General features: G+C 35.7%; 1 protein-coding gene across 1 annotated transcript in view; it reads right to left on the bottom strand.

Moving 5' to 3' along the window:
* The window catches only part of TUSC3 (tumor suppressor candidate 3), a 101,889-nt gene that overhangs the window by 5,578 nt on the left and 74,147 nt on the right, over positions 1-22,164 (bottom strand). The window contains exons 8-10 of the mRNA XM_009885042.1: positions 20,689-20,752; positions 6,679-6,753; positions 4,290-4,380 (exon numbers count right to left, since the gene is read on the bottom strand). Coding sequence (XP_009883344.1) covers positions 4,290-4,380; positions 6,679-6,753; positions 20,689-20,752 — 230 coding nt within the window. The remainder of the gene's footprint in view (positions 1-4,289; positions 4,381-6,678; positions 6,754-20,688; positions 20,753-22,164) is intronic.

Genomic DNA, 22,164 nt, shown 5'->3' with positions numbered 1-22,164 from the left:
TGCACATTAGAAAAGAAAATAACAGTCTTTCTCCAGTTTTTGACTCCTGCGTTATGTTTATCCACCTCTGTTTTGATTTATCTTCACTACATGGAGGTCACTGAAGAGAGAGAGGATGCACAGCAGGTTGTGTTACTGTTTCAGTTTTTATCGATGCATGCTGCTTCATAGAGGACTTATTTGGTTGCTCAGTATCAGAGAACAGAAACAATTTAGTATATTTGACTTTTTTTTTTAAAGTAGGACAGCGAAGTTGATGCCTGAGATTGTGCATATAGCATTAAAAAAAATTCAGTTTTGTTTAACGGTTGCTTTAGGCATGCCAATATAAATATTCTTTCTTTTTTTTTCTGGTAGATTATTAGTATGCGTTGTTGTTAGTATCGTTAAAGACAAAGCTTTACTAGCCTGAGGACAATTTATCACATAAAGACTGATAGTTTCAAGGTGAAATCTACAACCAGTGAAAAGTAAGAAGACAGGCATATTTCACATCTTAAGGTATATCTACACTGGGTTCAACTGATGGGACACAGAACTCCTTGGAAGATCCTAAGGAATTCAGACAAAAAGATTAACGTTTATCATCATAAATGACTGAAGTCAAAATGCAGGATATTAAATTAAAGGTGGAAAGAGAAAATAACAGAATTTATATACTTGGTCCTCTTTAGTGTTCTGCATGTTCATTTCATTAAATTCATAAGAACTATGCACATAAACCAAAAAGGCTTCTACTAAGAAACACCATTATGGCACTGTCGTGAAGATGACATGGTTGAGATCACTGAAGTGTCAAACAGTCAATAGTATGTTTATTTACGATAGCGCAACAGGAATGGGGTCGGAGCTGCCCCAGAGACCAACAGAAACCTGAAAGATTTAACACTGGATTTAACACTTTACACATTTGGGAAACCAGCAAATGAAATAGCAAAACAAAAGGATCTGTTCTAGTGATGATTTCCAGTAATTCTGCATTGAGTGAGGATTTAAGATTCAATGACTAATTTAATCCCATGAAAACACAACAAATCTAAGACAGTCCAGGTAAGCCTGTAAGATCTTGCTTAATTCTGTAGGAACAGTAACATTACAAAAAACTGAAAGAAAACTGCGTAACACTTAGCCAGCTTTTAAATGTTTCTCATGTACTTATGTATACACAGGGTTCATTCTTTTATGAATTTACTTGATGGGTGTTACTAATTAGTAAGTTGTGATATTGAATCTACTTAGCTCCTTAAGACAGAACTTGGTTTACACATCTAATAATTCTCTCATAGTAACAACATGATGCAGCACTATCATTTTAACAGGATTGTGATGAATCATTCTTTTCAGCACTATCCTGGATTTATTTCTTTCTTCGCTAGCTTTAGCATACTAACAGGTGCACTTTTTTTCCCCACATGCAACGCATATAAAATTAAATTTCTTGAACTCAAACTTTTAAGAGAATTCAGTAGTTCTCCTTCTCTTCCTCTTCCCCTCCCTTCTCACCCCTTGGTTCTTGATGTCCGTTATTCTTAGCTTGGGTACTAACAGAGGAGTATAAATCTACAAAGCTTCAACTTCTGCTAGATATTCCAAAGAAAAGATGTCTGACATTTACAACAAATACAGGTTCGATTGGGGGGGGACCCCCAAAAAAATCGATCCCACCCAAAATTTACAGTGAACAGATTAGGAAGAAAAGAGGGAACCCCTCTACATTACTTAAACTAAGATTCTTAAATCTTACAATACAGTCAGATATATAGTAGACCTGAGCAACTAGGTCTGCAGTAACATCAATGGTATTGTGTAGGCATGCCAACTCACACAGCATAGTCATGTCCACAAAGTGCTGTTTAACCTCAGACATCCGAAGTATCATACAGCAGTCACAGAACCCTAGCACTAACAGCCACGAAAGCCATGCAAGGTCTGGAGATCGGCACAGTCATATAAGCATGTTGTTATTCAAGTGATAAGAACATTCCTAAGATGAAAGAACTAAAAATGAAACTAGTACAACTGTCAGGTTTTCTTGAGTAGCTGTTAAATGCATGGCAAGGAACACAACAACAACAACTGCTTTTTTGATTTTGGTAAACTTGCTATGAGAAATGCAAGTGAGCTCAGACCATGGGCTGACATTCTTCGGCAGTGTTTCTCAAGTGAGCTTATGAGCTGCAGATCAAGCTCGTAATTCCTTCTTCGTTTAAGACTTAAGCACTTAATGGGAAGTAAGAATACTTCACACTTCGAAAAACTGGATCGTGTCTTTCACCCCAAGACAGACTCCAGAGAGGATGCTGAGAGGCTGTACAGACTATCCCAGATGGCAAATACTAACTCCATACTGATGAAATCTTGCAATATGATATTATTAGGCCTTTTACAGACCTTTCTCCTTAGCAGAAATGAGTAAAAATCAGGAGCACACCTTCTGTGCATATTGCAAGGGGAAGAGTTTTCTTGTCTTGAGTATGATGTTATTAAATGCTAAAACTAATCTAAGGTGATCTAAAGTAAATGTCAATTAATCTGCATAAAGAGACCAAGCTCAGTAAACAAGAAAATAGCTCTAAAGTCTTGCAGCAAAAACCAATGGAAAAATTTTATATATTAGTTCAAATGTGAGATCTAAGTTGGCTTCGCAGGGCTGAATCCTTACTAGTGGAAAATAATACAGAATACGAAGCTGGCTGCTGCATTAATCACAAGACCTACTCATAGAAATACAAAGAAGTATCTGAGAAGTATATACTGTATACACTACTATATACTGTATACACTAATACTGTAGAAGTATTCCTCATATGATTCACAAACAGCAGCTGTAAGAACAATAGAACTGTTAACATTAATAGATACAGTTCTTTTGTTCTCTACTTACTTCAAAATGTAACTCTGAATTTGTTGTACTAATGTTTCCCTTAGGTATATATTATTTGACATTTCATCATGCCAAATCTTTCAGGAAAATGTTACCATATCCACATTGCAACACACATCATGCATTTACTCTTCCATGCATGGTAACAGTAATGCAGACTAATATTCTGTGAAGGATTAGCCTACTGGTTTATAGAAACCAATTTCACTGGAAATAAGGAAAATCTCATCTTTTTAAATGCACTGTGGCCAACGACAGGGAGGAAAACAGCACTCATGCATATTATCTCTACTGTAAAGCCTAGCATAGCATGTTAAGACTACATCAACTATATACATATATATTTATATACATACATATATAGATAGATCTACAGGGAAAAAAAGTTAAAAAGGGGCAAAGACTGAAGCAATGGGAAGAACAGCATAGTCTCAAATAGGATCAAGTCAAAAGAACAATATTGCTAATCCTGGAGAACAGAACAACAGGAAAAGAACTCTTCCTCATTAAAAATATTTAGCCTTCCTACAAAACAAAGCTTTGGGAGAGGAAAACTGGTCTCTGTTTCGTTCCACAAACTTGGTAACTCGCAAAATGTCACTGTATTGCTTTTACCTCAGTAGCCTGATCCATCATTCCTATAGATTTGCTGAAGATTTGCTTAATTGCATCTTTCCTTTTCCTCTGTCTAGACTTTGTCATGTACATCTGAAAATAGTACCGTGTTCACAAGAAAATGCTATGGGCCACCTGTTCCTGACAGGTTACTAAAACAATCTGTAACAGATCAGCAAGAAGACTTGTGAATCACAAGTCTAGACTACATCTGTAGGTGACCTCCCAGCTTGAAAGCACCTACCTACAAAAGGCAAGAACCGTATTTTCTTTACTATTTTTCTACTTTTTCTGCTTGTCAGACAAATTATAACTGTTAAATTGACAGATGTACATACAATTAAGAAAGACTACAACCCTTTCTTTCCTCTCTGGTGCGGCTGACAAAAGAAGAGGGTACTTCTAGTGACAAATCATAGCTTAGCGCTGTACACTTGTTTGGTGTCTTTGTGCCTTGTCTTATGTACATCTTAGTGATAAAGATACACAAATAATATCTAATAAAGGTTTATAAACTCAAGATCGTATTTTCTTTTGCATTTTTCATGGAGCACTGTGTATGCCACATGTCTGTGCTCAAACCCATTTAACTGGTCTGCATTAACAGTCACGTTTGCAACATCAGCGTTGCAGCCCTTTTTGGTTTGCTTGAACTAATCACCATTCTTCCTGCTTCTTCCAGCTCCCATACACTTCAGTGGTAAAAGTTACAGATTGTTTACCTGAAAGTTATCCTTAAACTTATGCAAAGCTATTAAAATCTTTAAGATGAGAATTAGTGAGACATTACCTGTATGGGTAGCCATGGTATTTGGAGCGGAATATCGACAACAGGAAGCTGAAGAAAAAGACCACCAGACCCAGACCTACCAGACATATTACTGGAAAGAAAATAACTTTGTTTATTAGCACATAAAAGATTTAAAACTGGAATCTCTACAAAGAATATTATTTATGTCAATCATTTATAGAGAATTTTGACACAGTTAAATACAAAACTGTTACTGCCTTGACTACTGCTGCCCACTATCTTCTGACAGGATTTCAAACACATATGGAAATAATATTTATGGTGATTGAGAAAAAATAACTTGTCAGTGTGAATGTGTTTTCAAGAGACAAGAGAAGCAATTTGCAACTCAAATGTATGTGGATGCAAACACCTTACTGCTGATAATGGATTTAATAACCCTGTAAATTATACATATCAAGCAATGTAATTTCAGGTATTTTTGCTTTTTTTTTTTGGAAAAAGAAAAAATTACATCTAGAAAAATATCCCTTCACTAATAGAATCACGTTCTCTCTAGCCAACCATCTAAGGCTGAAGTAACAGCAAAGGCAGTTTAGTAACTACTTTATCTAGATCTTAGTAGCTAAAACATTTCACTGTTGTAAGTTCCAAGGCTGGTAGCCAAACCACTTTTTACTCTTAACTTTATATTGATAGCAATATAAAACTTCAGGTTTTGAAGATAAGTAACAACGACGCAGACTTTCTGATAGCATCCTGATGCAAGCGCTTTGAGCCTTTTCAGGCAAAGAATGAATTAGCAAAGTAAATGCTTAAATTAACAAATAAAATTTGGAACACCGGTTGGCACCCTGTGTAATAATAGCGTAAAATCTTTTTGATCATGATAGCTCACTCAATTGCATGTAAATAAATAAAAATAAAAGACAACATGCTATGAGCTGATGCATATAATTGAGATGCAGCTCATCTGCATTAGAGAATGTTTTGGTTCTAGTGAACTACTTTGATTTTAAAAGCTTCTCTTCTTGTACTATTCATACTTTAGTCAAACCTTTGCTATTTAATTGCGATATTCATGCTTCAAAAGTGTGCTGGCTTTGAGCAAAGGATGAGCAACCACGAAGCTGGGGAAACGGACAATGTCGCATTTTTTCATTATAACCGACCATGTGGAAACTGACATACGTCAATTGAAATATGAAATGTCTGCAGTTATTCTGAGAAAACTAGCCATGTACAAATCTTATAAACACACTTCATTTTAAAGAAATCACCGCTCACAAATATGATTTCAAAGCGTGGGTGAATAAATTGCAAAGCATGAACAGTGCAAGGCAGGTACACGGAGAGCATTCACGTAATGGCCACAAGCAGAAGAGAGTCTGAATTTGTACTGTAGCCCACCGTGATTTCACTGTGTCCATGTTCTTAGAGCCAGATCTCAATCATGATCTAAGATCATACCCCGGTTAAGCTCATGGCACATGTCACACCAGTATTAAAGCTACATACTGTAAAAAATATTCAGAATTAAATTATACATCTACAGCTCATTGGAGGAGACCCTCAAATCACTATAGAGTCGATATCTCTAGCCAGCATTCATCTAGCTATTATGAAAAATTATAGAGTGCTTTTATAGAAAACAGTTGGCCAGCCCTATCTGCAGTACATGTGTATTACGCAGAAGAAGCTAAAGCACTGATCTAGAAAGAAAGGGGAAGCCACGTAGGAAGTCAGGTGTCTTTCAAAGGTCTTCAACGCCTTAAACGAGAAAAAGAGTAAGTGGCAGGGGGCATGAAAAAACATGTTATAAAAGGTAGAAAGGCAGATGGGTATATTTGTTTCAATCTATGTGATAGTCAGTAAAAGTATCTTCAACAGTTAGGAAGTTTAAATCTGGATAAAATACTTTCATATTGTGTGTTTACGCGACTCATTGCCAAAGAATCTCGCAAATATTCTGGAGACATGATACTGGCAAAGCATACCAAGTGAAAGAATTTTCACACTTCTTTGGATGTTGTCAACTTAAGCATCTTAAATGCCTAAATTCATTTTGAAAACAATGTTTTGAAACTCTTATTCTTTATGTTACTGTCTTTCAATATAATTCAAGAGCCAAAAAGCATTTATGCAGTACTACGTAGTGGAGATACTGTGTCAAGCTGTACCTTGGCTGAGCATGCTGAAAACATTTTTTTACTGCTACAACTTCATATGAATGCAGTTTTATCAACAGAAATATTATACAAATGCAGTTTTATCAACAGAAATATTATACGCTCCTCTTCTCCAGCTCACAAAAGCTAAAAATTAGTTTAAGTTACAGACCTTCTGAAAACTTAATCAGATATTCATTTGTCATTCTCAATGACATCTAATTATCTAAACATTGTCTTAGTTGTACTAAATAACTTACTTCTCCTTTTCCCAACATCCCCTTTGGAAGTAGCAGCTTCATTCAGGAGTACCATTCCCATGGTGATAGCAGCATCTGTATCGCCATTGTCAAGGAAAACAGCAGATGTGTGGACACCTCAGAAAACCACAAAGATACATCTACAAACTAAAGCTTTCAAGTTCATAGAATGACAGAAAGTGTTTTTATGTAAGACTGCATATCGCAATCTGTACTGTACCAATACATTCACCTCTGGCAAAACCGTGCAGTAAGGTTTTCCTTTGTGCATTCTAGATAAAAAAAGGAAAGAAGGTTCAAAAAGCTTTAAAGGACAAGTCGTCAAGTAGGACACACATATTTTGGACAGTTATGAAAATAGCTATTCCCCAATATCTTACAATATTCTGTATATTGGTAGTAAAGGATTTTAAAAAATGAAAACTATAAGAACCAGAAATCATTCAGTGTTATTGCACACAATTCATTAGTTATTTGATGTGAACTGAAGCAGTTGGACTGCTTCATCTTCCTCTGCTTTTAGATAAGACATTAGCTCCCTCTTTAGTGTCATATTGGTTAATAGTTTAGCAGAGAAACATCCCAGAGGCAAAGTCCTCAGTCACTTTCAGTGTTTTATGGTCTCATTACAACTATTACAAATGTGAACAAGTACATAATGATAAAACAATTTAACTAATTTAGCAAGCTATTAAACCATTCACTCAATTGTTTATTTGAAACTGTATAAACAAAAAGGAATGGTTACTACTGTGCTTAACATCTGTTCTGAAGAGAAGGCATGCCTGAACGCAGTACTGAAGCAGGAGTGCATCATGGGAGCTATATCTCACAATTTCAGGAAATACAAACTTCACCAGAGTTAACCGAATCTTGAATAAGGTTGGGTTTTTAAGCATTACCTTCCCCAGGGCTAGGTAGCAGGATGAGTACAAATTTTAAGAATGAGAAGATGTTTCTGATTACTCACACAGATAATGCACGGGAGATACTTCAAACATGCTACATCCATAAACAACATCTGCATCCTGTAACATTATACTTGCAACAATCCTATCAATGATGTTAGAAGTGTTCAAAATTAGACCAAAACGCTCAAAGACATCCGAAATTTCACTTATACACTTTCAATTAAGCTGAGCCTGAGCAAAAGGATTCAGACATGTCAACACTAACATCATCACACTTCATCATAGATTAGCAGCCTGATTCAGATTTGAGACTTCCACATTTCATATACATAGAATAAGAAAAGTCAAATAAAGAATAACAGGATTAACAGAGGCAAACACCAATGGGGAAAGGAGGCAGATGTCCATGTCACCCAATAGGCAACATCAAGGAAATGTAAGTTTTAACACCACCTCTTTGATACAGACATCTACATACAGTCCTAAATTAGACACTCATTAGAAACACACTAATAGCCCAAATGACCTTCTCACACATGTGAACAAGTTATAATGCATAGGGTCTCTCTTATGAATAAAAGGTTATATTCATGTTTTCTAGAGCTTATTACTGGACTTGACAAAATATTAAGAAAAAAGTTTGCAAAATATTGGGAAAAAACCCAACCCTGGAATTCACAAGACTATGCAAATTGGAAGGGAAGGCAAAAATTACTTTCTAAAAATTTTGCCTGTTAAAATTCATATTCATGAGAATAAGAGACTGGAAATCTCCTGTGTTACTGCTATACTTCAAGTAGGAAAAAGAATTGGAAAGAATGTCATGAGAATCATTCAGTTCTCTGCTTTCCAAGGTTACAAAAGCATAAAAATGAATTAATTGAGGAAGTTGCAACGAGAATGGCTGAGAAAAAAAGATTCCACCTACATTTCTAACCTATGAAGAAAAGCCCCTAATGTGGCATATTTTCCCATTCCCTCACTTAGATTTGGAGCAGTGGTTTTGTTCTTAGTTTAACTGAGTGGTGGCAATAAAACCCAGCCCCAAGATGTGAGGGTAACTCACCAGAGCCTCTCAGGGAAGTGCTACTTTTTGCAGAGGTTTTTGTCTGCTTTGTAAATGGAATTTATTTGCTTGATTATCTCATGCGTTACTGCACATAACGTGGTCCTTTGCTATTTCCCTTACCTGGTTGCTTCTGAGAAACCAACCAACCAACTAACCAACCAACCAACCACAGACTAAAAAGCCATTTGGCAGACAACCATTCCGTAACCTAGCTCCTATTTTCTTGCCAGACCATGAGTTTAATTCACTTTTCTTACCATCAGGAAGAAGAGTCTCACAAAAGCAACTGTTTGGTCTGCAACCAAGAATTTTAGATTTGTAACAAGCTAAACTGTGCTGATTTTTTTTTTTTTTTCCTCTCTTTTGGAGTCTCACGCCATTGGTCCTAAAGTTTCCCTTACATTGTCACTATTTTTGCTTCAGTTGTTGCTTTCAAACTTTTGTCCTCATTGTTGAGCTTTCAGCCTCACTGGTTGTCTTTTAGCTTCAATGACATCAGCTTCATAACTTCACACTCTAACCCTGAGCGTATCACTTGCCTTGTGATGTTGAAGTTAAAATTCAGTCTTACTGAGTTGTGATTTCAAGGCAATCGTTAGCTTTTTACCACAGAATATATAGCTTAAATTACTATTTTTTGCTCCTGTTTCTAACATGGTATGTTATGGCTTTACATTATTTTAATATTCTATAAAAGAAAGTAACAGTCCTAGCTCTGAAAATAATATTTTACAGTATCATATTTCTCTAGCAGTGCAGAATTTAAAATTTTGGCAAGTGGTTACTTGGACAATTCTTCATCTGCAAAAAATGAGATGGCATCAGAAGATGTACTTATTTTCTAATTCCTGTTTATCTTCCCCACCATGCATTATGAAACTATCCTGAAAAGATGAGGGGAATGTGGCACTCAGATAAACCATGGCTAGCAAATGTTTTCATTTCAGATTCTCAGGTTTTCTGATAAATGTATCCCTCTGTAGCAAGTTTTTTTCTTTGTAAATACAGTTACATGTCTTCTCAAATTTGGAATGATTTCACTTTTCCATATCAAACTTCTGCTGCTCCTTTTCCCAGCTGGTACATGCTTTTCATAAAAATTGACAACGTGTATTATTTAGTTTTAAAGTAGGACGAAAAACACAGTGATCATCAAAGTTTGTAAGATTATTCAAAAAATGATCATTAACAGAATATAATATTCAGCCCTGCAAAAATCAAGATTCCAAATCAGAGGTATTAACAAAAAAAACCCATACCACCAAACCCAAATCGAAAAGAAAAAAATACTGGATCAATAAAGTCCAGAATGATAGACACTTCACAAACTGAAAGTCATTACTAGTAAATTCTGGATACTTTTTGTTAGCATACTTTACTAGACAATTTAATCACTGCTAATTTCATCCAGAAAGTCCAAAAAGAAGAAAACCTGATAGTTCATAAGTTTATTAATGTGATACACATATAATTCATATCTTTACTTCACAAATTTAGTCCTAATTAGTAGTCAGTGGGGAATAAAAGGGGAGAAAATAGGTTGACAAACACTTGGTTACTTTTGTGAAAAAGGTTGGTGGTCTCATTCCTGTTCTGCTGGATTTCTGTCAAGAGTACAAAATCTGGCATTAGCGTTATACACATAAAGCAACAACTACCTTTCAGTTGCAGAACATGCAGGTACTTAATAACACGTGTGCAAGAAAAAACAGGCAACAAAATATTCATCCACTCAAGTCTGTGCTCAGTTTACTGTTAAATAAAATGGGGATAGATTATCACACAAACTTTAGAAACTCCCAGTTCACTTTATCATATGTGGAACAAAGAAAAGCACATCCCTTTTTTGTGAAGGAGTAATACAATCAACAGGAAAAATCTATGGCATTTTCTCTTCTCTTTTTAATTTTTTTTTTTTTTTTTTTGACTGGGGGGTGATGATTAGAACATGAGAAATTCTTTGCTGGTCCCTTATGAGAGGGGCATATTTTGCTAACTGAGAGAGATATTTGTCTTAACTTTTTCCTACCAATACTTAAACCTCTAAAATATCTGCTATAATTTCCGACATACTGACCACATTACAGGTTCTTTCTCTGAACCATCTCAGGTTGGATTTAACTTTCAACTTGTATTTGAAAAATCTGAGCATAAAGTGCATTCCAGTCATCCTATTTAGGAAATATTCTTCAGCTGTGTGCAGTTCTTGAAAACAAGGTATTAGTCACTTTTCCCAGCTCGAGGATCTCATTTTTTTATCATAGGTTGAAGAAACTAATCAAGACAAAAAGTATGGTTGTGCCATGAAACATCTCATGGTTTTTTTTCAAGACATTGTTGCTTTAATTTAGGAAACAATGAGCCATGTCTCTAATATTCCATTAATGCTAGTCAACGTGCAATCATTTCTCAATTAGACCATAATCATCCCATTGGATGATTCAACAGGCCTTGAGGGCTGAGGAAGGAGGCACGTTTAAGATGCCCATCACTGTATGTCTCGTCTCAGTGAAGAAGGATGCCTCCTAACTCAGAGGCTGCAAAAGTGGAGCCTAGTCTGAAAATCCTTTATTTGAGTATCAATCTACCGTAAGCATGAATTGCACACAATCAAGATGTACTTCAGTATTTTTTAATGGCCTGAATTCTACTTGTACTGATACTCACAATAACCCTGAACATTCTTTCAGCTTAAAACCTTCTGGCTTCGGGTACACCAAATGGCTTTTCAAGAATTTTAGGAATTATTGCACAAGTCTTGGCACTGGAGTTCCCCTCAGCTCCTTGAAATATGCAATTCACAACAGTGAGGTGGCTGAAAGTTTGCATTTCAACCATATAAATGCCAACCAAACCACACCACTTTCCTTTTTGATGCTTTTTCATCATTTTAACAGAGCAGAGAATCAATTTGATACTAATAGAGAATCTCCTATAGCGAAGAAGTTTCTTTATTATTCATTTGATTAGTTTCAGCTTCAATTTGTGAGATTGTCTTTCAAATCCAGAGATAATCTGATGGAACTGTCCCTCCTGTGATGCTCTCAGACACTTGAGAATGGAAAAGCCATATAAAGGCTTCAGGAGAAGAGAAAGACTCTGCAATCGATTTTAATTCAAGTGCAACAAAGCAGCATAAAGATACCTGACTAAGTTTGTACTTAATCACTAATCAAACATTCAGGGCTTTTCAGCCTGACTTACACCCCAATTATTCATGTTGGTGTCATCTTTTAGGATCAACTAAAACTAACTCTGGGGAGATGATTTTTACATTTATTATTTATGACCTTTTGGTTTTGTAAATTACATCTGATGGCGTTTCAGGGTTAGTCCTGTCCATCTTGCAAATTCTTATAGTGTGTTTTGCCACTGTACAAACCCCATATTTTTTCTAACCTTATCTACATTCTATAATTTCTCTATACAAACTTTCTTGCCTAGAGACATACAAATCGCAGAAGTATACACATCTCCAGAACAGGTAGATGTATAACAGTACTTTAGTTTCCTTAATGTTAAGCATACCAGAGATTAAGATAATTGAATGTTTTCTTTTTCTTAATAGCTTCCTTTCTTAACTTTTAAACACAATGTCTACATCAAACTCTATTTGAGCTATTTATATTTATGATGCTATATCATTTTCTCTCACTATTCTAACACTTTATTCCAAACATCAACCTTATTTTCAAGCATGTTATTTCAAACATTAGACTTGTATGTTGTCTCAACTGTTTGTTAGCACACACTTGATCCTTCAGCATGCACGCACACCATCTCTCTCGCATTCTCTGAGCCCCTATGAATCATTTTAACAATATCACACATTCTTTTTCTGTGTCATAAATCATCATCAGTATGGCTCTAGGCTGGCATTATACCTTCCTTCATTGTTAAAGACCTGTGCAGTATCTTAATAGACACAGTTTATTCTTAGCTGAATGCATCTGAGGACTATTCAATTTAGTAAAAGCTGTCTGTGGATTCAAACGGTAAAATGTTTAACTTCGGACTATGTTTCTGCATCTTTTAGCCACTCAAATATGTTCCTTAACAATTACAACAACCATTAAAATTATTAATTGATGCCTAAAGAAACCCTTAAAAATACTCTCATCTTCAGCTTGCGGTCAGTGAATGCCTCTTGGTCTGTGGACTCGTAGTCAGGTAGTTGCAAAAGGCAAATAAAAATGCAGCCATCGCCAGAGCAGCTGACAGCTAAATTTGCTCTGCAGGGGTCTGCACTTCCATGGGAAAATTTTAGAGCCAGATATTGAAAATGGTTGAAAATCACTGGTAATTTCATACAGAGGACACATGCCATATTTGAAGGTAATTCATCAAATCCAATATCATTCAATTAGCTGATGAAAGAGAATTGTGTTGTGTGTGCATTGACAGATGCCCAGCTGTAAATTTAAAGTCCCAGTGTATCTCACTTCCATCTAAGAGACTTTAGGGTTTTTTTTCTTAAAAGGTCATATTTTGAATTATTTTAAGGTCAAGCAGTAGGAGAATGAGGTAATGGAAGGAAATTCCTTGATTTTTTTAGCTTACATCTCTTTATGTTTTGCCACAATTAGGGGTCAGGCAGCTTCCAGAAGAGCCTCCAAGGTTAACAGAGAGTATTGGTGGATATTGCAAGCAAAGAACAGAAAACGTGCAGTATGTTTTGCTGCTTTGGACATTGATTTCCACAGTTACTTAAGAAGCATGCTTAAATATGCTATAATTTTGTGCTTTTAGTTTAGTTTAGTTTTAGTTAGAAAACCACATTTTCCACTGTGGTGTTCTTCCCTTTTTTCTTACCCTTAACATCAAGCATGCAAAAACCTTATCTCACCGCTTTAGTTGTCGTCATCTCTCCAGTTTACAGAATCTCTGGGGAACACAATTTGATTCCATTATGCATGACTGATAGGGTCTTACTACGGAGAGCTAAATGAATATTGTTCTACTGACTTTGACTCAAAATTTCAGTTTCTTACGCTCAGTGACTTTGCATGAGCCCTACTGACAGCCAGAAAGACATCTCCCATTTAAATTCATTCTGTGGTTAAGTTTCCTTACACCAAAGAGGCACTTAATAGACTTCATCTAAATTCACTCTGTAGAACAGGAAATGTCTTTCATAATAGGTGTAATTTTAATGCTACAGAAAAGATTTGTCTTTTTCTTTGTAACCAATCAGATTTCTTTTTCCTTATCAATCAACATCTTAGATCCACCTACACAGCTGTCACATTAAACTGTACCTTGGGAATTAAAATTAACAAACTGAAAAGCCATTTCCATTTTTACTTAGGTGCATGTATTTTAACAGCATCAAAGTTAACTAAGTTTAATAGTAATAATGAGAAAAATTATCAGGTTAATAGCAACTGCTAATTCCTAGAATAATGATTTAGATTTATCTCCTGTACAACAAACAATTTGCTAAATAACTGAAACTCTTTTGATAATGATAATGAAAATATTTACTGTAACTTTTAAACTTACTCTGTATAATAAAGATTTAATGTTACTGCAAAAGGAAAAAAAAAAAGACACATTACATCCAGATCAGTTTTATTTCTCAGACGAATGAAATAAAACCTTGATGAAAAGGGACACTCATTAGGAATATTGGTTGGTGTCTACCAACAGAGAGATGAAAGAATTGAATCTTTCAACTTCAACACAGCCTCTCCAACCTTACCGTTCCTTACCTTTCTTGCTGTATCTTCACACCCAGAGCCTTATTTACAGCTCAACACCACATACTCCAATGACTGTTCAGTTTACAACAGTCAACATACTCTAGCTATCTATTCAAAACATACTCTAGCTACCTATTCAATTATATTTAATTGCAACAGTAATACTGATTGTGCAGTTTACTTCACATTGTTCCTCTTAGAAAATGACAGCTCTTAATCCCAGTTATCTCTTCTGCCTCTATGTATTCTTAATAACTCTATCCTCCCTAAATCTAGCAACAGTACTTCAATATCCTCGTCTGTAGTTCCTCTTCCTTGTCTCTCCAAGAATGTCGAACTAACCTGCACTTTTTTTTTTTTTTTAATAATTACCTGATCATTTCTGTTGACTCTTATTATCTATGACCCTATTTCTGTCAGGAAAGGCTTGCAAGAATAGACACCAGCAGCCTGGAACATCTTCTGCATGAAGAAAGAGTAGAATTTTTCAACTTGAAAAGGAGAAAAGAAAGAGAAATCTATATGGCAAATTCTATAAAGCCCCAAATAGAAGGAAAAAGGAAAAAAAAAAAAAAAGAGAGAGAGAGAGAAAGGACTATTTGGACAATTTCCCATGACTTATTAAATGAAGTCACACAATACAGTTATCATGCAAATTATAGGCTCAAAAAATCATAAGGGAGTATAAAAATTCATTGCTATAGAATATTGTGCCATAATTAAGTCAAAAAAAGATCAAAAGAAATAAGAATGTATTCATCAGTGGCTAGGAGCTATAGCATTCTGTATGCTAGATTTGGCTCAAAAATTTCTAAATCATTGATTATGGTCGGATGTTTTGTTTTGCACAGTCCTTCTCTAACTATCTATCTTCTTAACAGTCTTTGCTGCACTTATACATATGGATGTAAACTGTGATGATAAGTTGAGAAGATGCTAAACTTTATTGCTAAATCATAATGTGTTCAGATATATGCTCTTTTTATGTGGTAGAATTAGATATCTAGCCAACAAATAGACTGTCTTACCAGGATTACTCATGTGAACAAAGTTATTTGACTGTGTAAATTATGCAGTCCTATGGTCCTCAGAGATATTCAAACTCCTCAGAAGCAAAAACCTTGCATTACAGGCTGCACAACATCGAGCGTGTTGATAGCTCCACACAAGTTATTACTTTCATATCCATTTAACAAAAAAAGATTTCTGATTAAACAAAATCTATTCCATGGTCTTATTTGAAATAATTTTTGTTTGTGCAGTCTGCCATATTTATTCTACAGTAGTTATACGCCCATTTCTGTGACGACTTTTTGATGACTTTTCTACTTCACAGGACAGTCCCAATATTGAGCATAACCTCCAAATTATTATGTGTGTAAATTCCACCCAGTTGCTTGAAGCAGTGATCATTAGACTGATGTGGGGATAAATACAGTTATATATTACATAAAACTTCCTTCTCAATTGCAAATGATAACAAGGTTCTGTCGCTCCTGGGAAGAAAATCAAAGTTGGTCAATTTCAAAGAAAACTGAAAGCAGATATTTAAAAGACCAGCATATTTTTATGGATGATTAAATGCAACCTCAAATTAAATTTGTACCTAGCTGTTATTCACTATTACTTTTTCTCTGGAAATAAATATTAAAACACTCTGTGCCAAAGAAATATTTATACCTGCCAATCTATGGCTAGGAATGAGCTGTCAAGTAGCATGAATAAAAGCAAACCTCACCTTTTGTTTTTTTCATAAGCAATAAAAAAGCTAAAACATAATGGACCTCATTATTCTACCCCATAGAATGTTCTGTTTGTTTTTGAATTAAAACATCACTGAAGACTCGACTAATTCTACAAGGCTGGAAAAAATCCAAAGGGAAGCCAAAACCTTATGACAGACAAGACTGTTATACACAACAGCACGAGCCATGAATTGAAGCTTGGGAGGTTCAGACTGGACGCTACGAACGATTTCACTTCTCTAAGTGCCCACAGAGATGATGCAATCCCCATCTATGGAGTTTCTAAACACTTGCACGAGACAAAGACATGGAAGTCCAGATCCAGTGTTGGTGATAATCCTGGTCAAGAGGGAGACTGGAGTATGTGATCTTCAGAGGTCCCTTTCAACTAACACTTATATGATTTCCATGATTATTTCTCGAAGTTTAGTCTCCAAGACAAGAGAAAGGGGAACCAAATAAGAACAAAACTGAGTAGCAGTCATATTGTCAGCACAACATAAACCCCTCAGAGTTTCTGAGTAGTAATAGCCTGAAAGTCACAGAAGTGTATAATATAAGAAGCACCATCATACCCACGCATGTTCTTTCACTGTTCTCTGCTGGGTGCTTACCCACGAAGACTTTTACTAGCTCAGACAGAGTTTTGGACGTCAGCTCTACGTATTTGCTCCATACCTGAGATAACAGCCTGTTCCTGAGTGCCATCCGAGTGACTGAGCTGGCATCAGTGTGTGTGCAGCAAAGCTTATGAACTCTGGATCAGCTTGAGCATGGGCAACCAGGTACTTGGTACTGCATTCCTACTAACAGGAAAATTGCATTGGGATGACAAGCCAGCTCTGTGGATTTGGATATATTCCAGTTTAGATAGATGAGATCTCTGCCTTGGCAGGGTGCAACTAAACTGTTGTGGACTAAAAAGCTCCTGGAACAAGAACAAAGGCAGTGATGGCATGCTGTGCTGGAGTTTGACTGGAGTTGCCTCTCTCTTCAGCCAGGCTGATTTCTCCACATGCTCTGGACCACATGACCGTTTCCTCTCAAACACTGCAGCCTAGAACCAGCTTGGACAAGTGAGTCTGAAAGATCTAGAAAGCCTCGTTTCATAAGGCAAAAGGTATATCGGAGTGATGTGGGCTACTTCTGACACGAAGGACTGTTTCTCCGTTTTTAAAAGCCTCTCACATTTTTATTCACTATTCTGCAGCCCGGAATTCAACAAGGTCTATGTCAGAATATGGTGATTTTTTTTCTTCAATTTCTAAAAGGAAATTTTACCCATGGTATCAGGTACTATGGACTCAGTAAGATGGCTCCCATCAACCAACTCTAAGGAGCCTCAGAAGGAAGCAGAATCTGGTTTGGGACTTTGGAAATTAAATAATGCCTCCTTGTTCTGAGGAACTTGCTATGTATGAGCTTTTCATGTCTTTGGAATGTGTTAAATCTAACCCATTTCAGCTAGTCTAAGCTGCTGCCAATTACAATATCAGTATTCTGGCTGGTAGAAAACATATCATAGAAATAAAATTAAGTACAAAAATAATCAAAATGCCTTTTTTGTTGTTTTTATAATTGTTTTACTGATGTAATATTGTACGTGCTGTATTGCAGTGACTTCTGTTATGTTAGTACTAAGATGTAGTAACCATCTGTTAGCACTAAAACTACTTGTTTAAAATATAAAAATTTTTGGGCATACACCCAGTATGTCATAAGTAACATTGTATAGATTTTAATTAATTTGATTTTGCTTTATAATATAATTGAAACAAAATATCTGACACCTTCACAAGTCCTTCTTACCCATGTCCTAATCGTGTAGCTACAGCTCTGGAAAAACAGCAGATCTTTATATGGAAATCATCCAGCAGATTGGTTAGAATATCTAAAAGTAAGTATAGAAATGCAATGGAGATTCATATTTTCTCTTCAGAGGTATTAAAAATTCACTTTATAGAGAAACACAACATTGCATTTCAACATGTAGCAAGAAGTGACAACCTTGTCCTTGTTCTTACTACTACAAAGTGAAAAGAAGCAACCAAATGAAGCATGTACGTACCCAGCATAGTAATGTCTTGTTTTAAAATTCAATGCATCGTTGAAACTTTAAGGGATAAAGTGAATGTACTACTGTTTATCAATCTGGCATACTTTTTTCTAATTCCCACATTTTCTATCAACATTTCCTGAATAAACAAATAATGAAGAAGCAAAGAAGCAGCTAATAATTACGACCAACATTGAAAGGATAAATATTAATTCTTTCATGCATAACTCTAAAAATCTGTCAAGATTTCATGTCACTTATGAAATTCGTGTGTGTGACCAAAAGCTCAGCTCAATAGTATTGAGCCATGAAATGGAACCTTGGAGAATTCTTTTTGCAAGTGGCAATGAACAACCTCACTGAAAGGATTCTTTCAGCCAGCTGCTTTAATGTAGTTAGCCAACTTCTCAGTTTAAAGACAGTCTCTGCCAACAAAAAGATATCACTTTCAAGCCTGAGTCAGGCAAACAAAATATGTCATGAACAAAAGTTTTGTTTATTTTTAATCTTAGCTGGGTTTGGTGTTTACTTTTCCCATTCTCAAGCAGCCAACAGAATTTTTTTCTAGATAACAGATTTGTTTAAATTGTGGCAGTTCAGGGAAAGCAAAAAACGCTAAAAAATAAATTGTGGCTATATAAGAGAAAGCATGAAGATGATACTTAATAAAAGGCATACTATCTGGTATACAATAAACTTTTAATCTGAAATATAACAGCTGTCTCTGTGTACTTTTAAAAAATGTAGCAATTTTCACTGAGCAATAATCACTGACTTTTAACTGGGCAGTTTTCAGGTAAAGCGGAAAACTCTTCCCATGAAAAGGAGCCCAAATTTAGAAATAATGAACAAATAAATGTGTTCCCAAAACTTTAATGAATACAACGTGATTTTGACACATTAATTAGGGTATGATATAAAACCTGGAGAACTGACAGATTCACAGAATGGTGGAGATTGGAAGGGACTTCTTGAGATCATCTAACCCAACCCCTTTGCTCCAGCAAGCTGCTAGAGCAGGTTGCCAGGACTGTGTCCAGTTGGGTTTTGAATATCTTCACAGATGGAGACTCTACAGCCCCTCTGGGCAACCTGTTCCAGAGTTTGACCACCTTCACAGTAAGAAGTGTCTTCAGACTGAACTTCCCATTTTTCAGTTTGAGCCCATTGCCTCTTGTCCTGTCAGAGGGCACTACTAAGAAAGTCTGTCTCCTCCTTCTTCATTTCCTCCCCTCAGGTATCTATACACGTTGATAAGATCCCCCTGAGCCTTCTCGTCTCCTGGCTAAACAGTCCCGGCCCTCTCAGCCTTTCCTCACGTGAGAGATGTTCCAATCCCTTCATCATCTTTGTGGCCCTTTGCTGGACTTGCTCAAGTAAGTCTGCATCTTTCCTGTACTGGGGGGCCAAGAACTGGGCATCATATTCCAGTTCGATAGGGAAGGCTGCATTTAATCTGCAAAATATGATCATAGCTTTGAAATTAAATTTGCATTGGCTATCTATGGAGCAAATAAGGTTTCACAGGTAGCAAAATTGTTGCCAGGTAAATGAATGTAATAAAGCAAGAAGATATAAAGATAGTGTTTTCTTTGGATAGTAAATGCCAAAGATGAAGGTAGGTGGGGAAGCCAGAGGAAGGGCGCAATGTAAGCCAACATAACCTCAGGGAGAGAACAAGGGTGTAGCTATGATGATCAGACTCTGAGATCTGGCCATTACTTGAAATCAGGAAATGTTACTTTCTTCCCCTTGTTATCCTTAGAGAAAGGTATCTGTGATGGAATGAATATATTTTAATAGTGGTTAGGTCCCTTCCAACCCTAACCATTCTGTGATTCTCGGATTCTGTTAATGGTGACTACAGTGTTCACTCAATAAGCAAAGCTGATTAGAAGCATGGTTTAAAGAAATCAGACAGCATATGAGATTTCTTACAGATTATGAAGACATTCACCAACAAAGTTAATTTAACTTGCTCTGACTCGGTAAGATTGAAAGAGCAAAAGTAGTTCTCAGAGTCTTTCTGTGAGGAGGCAATGTCACAACCAATGGGGCTGGTTATTTGTTTCAAGAAGAAGTAGTAAACTGCGTAGATTAGGTGGGGAAAAAAAAAACAAAACCAAAGACAAATCACCTTCATGCATGATGAGAAAATTTCAGTATGCTTTACTTGTCAGTTAAAAGAAATAAAATAATTTTTTAACATCAAATTTTTAGCTTTTATAATAAAGAGTGAAAAAGAGAAGAAAATTATTTTCTGCTACTGAAAAGATAACACTGAAAGGAAAACCATTAAGATTAGTAATGAGGAGATAACAAGGTGCACATTAGTGAAAAGCAATGCCAGCTTTACTTGGCAGTAAATAGCAACCACATTGAGTACTTTTTTAAACATTTAGTAAGTAAGCCAAAATACAATACCTGCTCAAAAGTTCAATGATATTCACTGCCAGAGCAATTTTATTTAACAGCACACTGTGTCTCAGCTTGCTTTTTTTCTATTCATCACCAGTTTGAAGGATACTCAGCAGAAGAATAATATGCGATTCTGCAACAAACTGAGCCTGACTGCTTCCATGTATATAACTCTGTAAAATAAAAATGAAAAACAATCCTCTTTAAAACAAAGGACTCAATTGAAAATGGCACAATTGAATATGTGAGAATTAAAACAAAACCTGCTTTGCAGAAAAATACAGACAGCAACAGCTACAAGTTAAAAGCACAGTTTATGTACCTATGTTTAGTAAAAAGGAGTGTTAAAAATAGCATATTTAGGCAAAGCACATGCATACAGTGACTGTAATGTTTCATACGTCAGTGCATTATGCTGGACTCTTTCACACTGCTGCTGCCGTGGAATAAAGAACATGCATTTATTTGCTCAGGAGATACAATTTTTGAGAAGAGAGGTGATGAAACGAAGGACATACTTCTGCATGGTTTCTGCAAAAGCTAAAACTGAACCTTGCCTTTAAAAAAACATTCTACTTTAGTCTTACTCAGGTTGAGACAAGTTTCTTCATGCAAAGTCTATTCCATCTTTCTCCAAGAAGGTACAATTGTGTCCATAAAAAATCTTAATTCATAAAATGTCTTGTTTATATGGAATTGTAGTAAATGCAATCACAGATAGCAATACTAAATGCAAACCTAATGTAGTCTACTCCCCCCCTAATTATTATTAATGGGTTCATTTTGTACATTATTAACAACATATAGCATATTATTCAGAAGTTGTCAGTGTTTATTGTTAACTGGCTACGATAGCAAAAAAGGAAGGAAAACATTGAAGGATTGCAAACATGCACAAAACCAGGGAGATTCCCTCTCTTCCTCTACTACATCAATTACAAATGTCAAATATAGCTTGTCATACTATTATATGTGAAATTAAATATATCCATGTTCTCAAAGTATTAATGATACGTATTCTTAGGGATAGATAAAACTTTCACCCCTATTAAGGAAAAATACTCACTCCTATTATGGTAAAGGAAAAGGAAACTTTTTGCCCTCCTTATGGATTCAGGGTTTTGTTAGTTTCTTTACTTTTTAACTCCTATGTTTTGCTTCAATTCATTTTACTCTGAATAGTTCTGCCTGAATACCATCCTCGTCAAGATTCAGAACAATTCAGATTTGACATACTCTGATGCTTCAGCATACAAAAGAATGCCTTCATCTGCACTGGTTAAATTCTGGTTGATGCACTGTCAAAACATGCAGTTCATAAGATATGATAAAAGTTTTTACTCAGGGGATGGTTATCTACTATTTTCAAAAATCAACTATATCACACTCATTCAAATAACCAATTCAAAGCTAAACCAGGCAAGAACTTCACATATCTAAAGTCTCCATCTCTCAAAGAAGACATCTTTTTTCTTTAACAAGATAAAAATCACTGGTTTCATACAAATATCTTATTGCAGCATGATATGATGAGAGAATCTGTACTTCTTGATTTTTTGCAGGGCTCCTTATAAATTCCAGTAAG

Source organism: Charadrius vociferus, unplaced genomic scaffold, assembly GCF_000708025.1.
Source record: "Charadrius vociferus isolate BGI_N301 unplaced genomic scaffold, ASM70802v2 scaffold134, whole genome shotgun sequence".
NCBI lineage: Eukaryota > Metazoa > Chordata > Aves > Charadriiformes > Charadriidae > Charadrius > Charadrius vociferus.
The sequence above is the reverse complement of the archived record's forward strand: the minus strand, read 5'-3'. Positions and strand labels throughout refer to the sequence as shown.